The 6,000-nt window shown below is 36.5% G+C and overlaps 1 protein-coding gene across 2 annotated transcripts in view; it reads left to right on the forward strand.

The window, feature by feature from the left end:
• The window catches only part of Znf521 (zinc finger protein 521), a 271,829-nt gene that overhangs the window by 144,891 nt on the left and 120,938 nt on the right, over window positions 1–6,000 (forward strand). The window contains exon 5 of one of the 2 annotated variants that reach the window (XM_019210649.2): window positions 545–626. In XM_019210649.2, the coding sequence (XP_019066194.1) occupies window positions 545–626 (82 nt within the window). Of the gene's footprint in view, window positions 1–541; window positions 627–6,000 lie in introns of both variants that reach the window. The other variant, XM_010643688.2, reaches the window with a different exon arrangement.

Genomic DNA, 6,000 nt, shown 5'->3' on the forward strand with positions numbered 1-6,000 from the left:
GTTATTTTAGTTAGAATGAAATTGTGCCGGATCTACAAAGACATTGGTTTCTGAAACTCAGCTTTTTTTTTTCCAGTACTGTGGGTTTGCACTGGGGTGAATCCCCAGTTCTTTTATTATTTTGTTTTGTTTTGTTTTTTAATTTTGAATCAAAGTTGTGCTAAGCTGCTAAGTTGTCCAGGTTGGGCTCAAACTTGCAATCCTCCTGCCTCATCCTCCCAGAGTGCTGGGATTACAAGTGTGCACTGCCTGGCTGTGTTCCAAATGTTTTGAATACTAACTTCTTTGAATTGAAATATCTTTAAAAGTATGTTATTGCATAATGAAGTATCTCTGTTTCTTCTAAAGTGTGTTACTGGGCTTAAGCCACTGTCTTGCTATAGAACTCATGGTACTTTGTGCAGGCAATCTCACCGTAACCCAGGCAGCAATGTACAGAAGGCCAGCATAACAGAGAAAATGCCATGAAAGTGGTGTTTTTTTAAATAAACAAGAAATAGTGCACATGTCTAAGTAATTCTATTTATACTTGTTTTCTCAGAAGAAGACCTATCAGTGCATCAAGTGTCAGATGGTTTTCTACAATGAATGGGACATTCAGGTCCATGTTGCAAATCACATGATTGGTGAGTAAAGCCCTCAACCTTATTACAGAAACATTTTTCTCCTACTCATGTACGTCAGTGCCTATAAAATTAAACAGTGTTAAAGATGAATTAATTGTTCACCCTTCAATGGATTACCTAGGCATGATGGATTTTTTGTTATTCCTATTATTAGACCTAAGAGGCATTAGCATGTTTTATTTTCTGCAAAGGCTAGTTTAGGCTTCTGTGGAGGATTATATATCTACTGCCAGTCAAAACACAGGTGATTAACAAATTAAACTTCTAATCATTTTTGCGTTATTGAAAACTAACAGGAATGGTTAATGAACTGGATGTGAGCTTTCCATAGAGTTTTAGACAGGTTTTAATTTCAGACGCCGTTATGGTAATGGCACTGCTGTGTGTTGCTTAAGCATCTTTGTATCAAAATCTAAAGTGGAGAGTTTTTGTGATAGGGAAACATAAATAATTTAAATTGCCATAAAATAGTTTTATATGTATGGTTTCAACAGCCTGGAAATAATCATGATCATAAAGATCATGTAAAGAATTTAGTAATCATTTTTTATTTCCCATTCAATTTTCCATAGATCTTTATAAAAGTGGTTTGGGGAAAGATTTCTGAAGTCTTTCCAGGCCAGTGTTTTTAGGATTTTGCATTTATTACATGCACTAGAACTAAAAGGATAATTCTTTTCACTTATTCATATTGTCCCATTATCCCTTAATTCCTTAGGGGATACTGCCTATTTTTTTTTTATTTGATAAGCTCTTAGCAGTAACATGAAGAGTTTTACCAGCCAATTAAACTTTGTCAAGCAGATCTTTTTCTACTAGTAAAATGACAATTGCTATTACTTTGTACTATCTTTTGTCAGTCATTTGTATTTGTATTTTTATACTATGAGGGTTTATTTCATACTCACACCATGGTATAATTCCATAAATCGTGGTAATATTTTATTTTAAAAGTTCAATTAACTTCATGCTCTCCTATCATGAAACTTTGTAAAACAGGGAAGAAAATTCAACATTTTCGACTCTGAGTTTGTTTTTAGGGAGACACAAGTTTCATTACACAGTGCTCAGAAGTGTGCTAAGAATACATCAGCAGATAGGTTGATTCAGATATCATTACTGACCATTAAAACTAGCCGTAACAAAACTTCCCATGTCTCTGCATAAATTAATGAAGATAAATTCAGAAGCATGTTGCAAAATCGATGAATAGTTTTTCAATAGGGTCTACTTTGTAGTTTTCAAATGGTGGGTCTTTAGGAGGATTATTGCTTATTATAAAAGACCAAGCACTTAATTGTGCTACAAAGAACATATACCTAGCAGCTGAAACACTGACCACTATGGCTCTGTGTTTCCCCGTCTAAGCATGATGTACTAGTGAGTTTTCACGTCCATTGGACAGCATGTTCCTGGGTGGGGTGGGGTGACACTGACAGCCCTCCTGAGCATTCACAGGATAATGGTAACCCCTCATCAGGGACCAAATAAGGTTTCTATGCAGATTGCCTTTGGTTTGGGGCTCTGAAAAAATATCCCAACTTTCAAATCCGCTTTTATTGAGAGAGAATAGAAAAAATGAATTCTTCTTGCCAATGAGGAGGTCATTTTTACCCCTTTCTTTATCTCTTCAAGTGTTGTCTGTTGGTGGTGATCGTTCATGATTCTGGTGGTGCTACAGTTAGACATGGACTTGAGTAAAAATTTTGCAGCTAATGGAAAAATTTAGTAAAGTTTGGTGCAGCTTGCCTCTGGTTAGTTCCGTTCAATGTAAGCATTTTTATTTCTAGATTTATTATTTATCCAAGTACTCAGATGAATGAGTTGAGTAGCATTTTCAACATGACGTTAATGTTCTGCACATGTAGAACCTGAAATGAATATTACGCATAAGAGGATTTCTTAATTTTCCAACTTTAGTATCATTTGACCCATAGCCTTCTTTGTTTTGCCTTGGTCCGTCTTTGTTGGAATTGCTTTAGACTCTTTTCTTTGTATTTATCTTACATTCCTTGCATCATCAGTGCTTTCCCAAGGCTTTTCCCCCTCCATGTTCTCGTGTATTAATATGACACTTACCTCCTCTTGGGATCTGTGCATTTAACATTCACCTTCTCTGAGAGCAACATATTCTACTCCTTCTCACAGAGGGACTGATTATTTAATATTCAGGCTATTTTTAATAATAAAATATGTGATTCCCCTGCACTTGAGGCCTAAACAAATGAATAGCGTCCATTTAATTGTTCTGTTGACCATGTGTCCAAGTTCTTAAACCCCACTCGCCTTGTTAATATCTAAAGAGAGAGAGAGAGAGAGAGAGAGAGAAGCAGGAGGGTGTCACAAAGGCTAAGAGATCCTTTTTAAAAATCCCAGTGTGATACTTAGTCTTTCAAATGAGGCAGGCAGCATTATTTTGTTGGCTAAAATACCTCCAATGAGGGTAGGTATTTTTAGGTTTTGTATCTGTGTGTGTTTGTCTAATCAAAAAATAATCTCAACTAGACATTTAGCAGGGGAAGAGGGATTAGGGAGGGAAAATCTGAAAAGCCTCTTTCTCTTTTTGTTAAGAGGGTAGATAGTGTTTTTACATATTTTGTTTTACATTTCAATCAGTCTCCAGGAAGGATTTTGTCACCTGATGGAAAACAGGGTCTGCAGGATGCCCAATAAGGTGCAACTTAAGATTTCTTCTCTAACCAGATCATTTCCATTTGTTTCTGTGGTGTATATATGTTTTAATGCAACTTCAAGCAACCCCTGTACTTTTTTTCTGGGCATGGTGTTTTCAGGCTGTTGTCTAGGGAGGGGCATTTGTGAATGAAACACCAGTGCCTCCACCAGGTTCATACAGGAGGTGCTCTACTTTTTTGTGTGTAGGTGTGGACATGGGGGTCCGAGTAGCAGGAATAATTGCTCAATAAAAATACACCAGGTATTTGACATCTGTCTATTTAGGTAAAAAGAAAACTTCACTCTCCACATTTTGACACAGTTTCAGCAAGAAATCAGAGCAGTGACTGCCACGCACACAAAATCTGAACAGCTTTCCTAGGAAAAAAGATTTCCTCCATTTAAGGTCTGTGCAGATGAGGACATTTTTCTTCTCTTTCTCTCTTCATTTCACATGGTTTACATTGGTTTTGACCTCAGAATACAAAAGGAAACCATTAATTATATCCACCTTTCTCTTTTTATCAACATGGTAAATATTTATTGTTATTTTCCTCTTTGAGATTTCTATCATCGTCATCATCATTATCATTATCATTATTATTATTATTTGATATGGATTAATAACAATAGACATGAAAGCAGAGAATCTAAATGTATTTAACCCAGCAAAGGGATTGCCTCATATAAAATTACGAGGCCCAACAGCAGTTGAGTAAATTTGTAAGTGCTCAGAATAAAAGGCTGTTAGGCATGAGATAATATAAAGAGATGACATTGCCAAGAACTATTTATGAGAAGCTTAATTTTTTCACTCTGATAATTCTTGACCAATAATTACCAGCCTCTAATTATCTATTTTAGTTAGAAAGAAATTTCGTTCACTATGGAGGTTGGCATTGCAACTAGCGCATAAATCCCCATAGAGACAAATGTGTTCCAAACAGCCCCAAACAACTGTCTGATGAAACATAGTGTGCAAATTGTGAGCGGCTGGTGATAGACAACCAGCAGTACGCCTACTACGGAAGGCCAGTCAGTCAGCAAAGAAATGATCAAAGGGGAGAAAGGCCATTATCCTTGGAATTGATTACTGTAGCCATGGATGTTGGAAGACGAGAAGTCAGTGTCTAGCTGTGGCCATTTCCAGCTTTCTCTGTCAGAGTTCATGGACAGAGACCATGAAGGGAGTAGAATGGGTACAGATCAGTTACCTAACAATGGCTTTGGAGAATCTAATTAGAAATGGATTTTCAACTTCATGTATCTTTTCATGTTTCTGTGTGATTCAAAGGGTCAGTGTCACAATGACAAAATTATATGTAAGGTGTCAACCCAGTTCATGGAAAAAAAAAAAGAAAAAGAAAAAGAAAAATTTAGAAATAGTAACTGGTGAACAAAGCCTGGACAGGATGATGTGTAAAGATTTTGGGGAAGCAAATATATTTATCTCTTAGAAAAGCAAAACTAGAATTAGGGGCTGTAAACAATAGCTAGAATAAAAACACTAATGCAAAGATACTGACTGTTATTCATATCTCTAATATTAGGTACTTTCTAGATCATTATAATTTTAAAAAGCTGTAAAATGACAACACTTCTACAGAGCCTGCAGGAAGATATGTACCCCGTGTGTTGTTACTACACTTCCGTGATGTAAAGACAATACAGATATCCATTTAAAATGGGGCAGAGAAATTTTAGTCTATTTTTGTGGCAAGTGACACTCATACATCCTAAAAGTTTCGATGCCTAACATCACAAATGGGATTCTTTTCCTTTCTTTTCTTTAGTGGACAGCCTATCTTGTGACTAATCTTACTATAGCTTTGTGACGGTCCATATCACCTTTGAAGCATTTCAGTTTAAATGCTCCTGCTTTAGAATAGACAAAAGTCCATAGGTCGTGTCCTGGAGTGGAGTTGGATCTTGTGTCTTAAGGGGAAATAGCCAAAGACCTGAATCTCTGCATTGGAGGGTAAAGGGCTATATTGCCTTTTCAACTCTGCTTTCGCTAGGTGTTTTCAAAAGAATGAATAGAAATGAAACCACAATGGTGCCTGCATATGTGTGCATGTGTGTGTACATCACTACGTTCTCCTAGGAATCTCAAAACCACTGAGATTCTTTGGAGCCTTGCTTTACATTCATTCTAAATGAGAAGACCATTGAGTTTTGTTTTGTTTTGAAGAAAAAGCATCTTTATTTGATTGCTTCAAAATTCAGGGAATTAAGAAGCAAGCATTTGGTGTTAAATATGATGAAATACTGGCTTGTTTCATCAAGAGCTGGATTAAAAAAGATGAAATCTGGGCAGTTTAATGGTAACAGAAAGCTACCCTCATGTGGGCAATGCTGGCTTATTTGAAAAGCCCATAAAGGGTTTCTACATGGACCATACAAAAGGGATACTTTCCCTTTAATAGCCATCTGTACAGGAGAGAGGAGGAGTGGGCCAGGTCATCTCTCCTCAGCTGTCATGATATTAACGTAGGTAATGGAGCAAGCTCGGCGTTCTGCTGGGTGTTGTTTTTCATAGATGTTCATCGATTTACACAGATAATTCTATTTATTTCTTAGAGTTGGTCCAAGTGAACCAGTCAGAATAACAAACACCAAAGCATTTCAAATGACTCTATCTTTGTTTGCAACGTAACTTTTGTCTGACACAAAAAAAAAAAAAAAAAAAAAAAAAAAAAGG

The sequence above is a fragment of the Fukomys damarensis genome, unplaced genomic scaffold (genome assembly GCF_012274545.1).
Source record: "Fukomys damarensis isolate Sample0158 unplaced genomic scaffold, DMR_v1.0_HiC HiC_scaffold_30, whole genome shotgun sequence".
Lineage (NCBI taxonomy): Eukaryota > Metazoa > Chordata > Mammalia > Rodentia > Bathyergidae > Fukomys > Fukomys damarensis.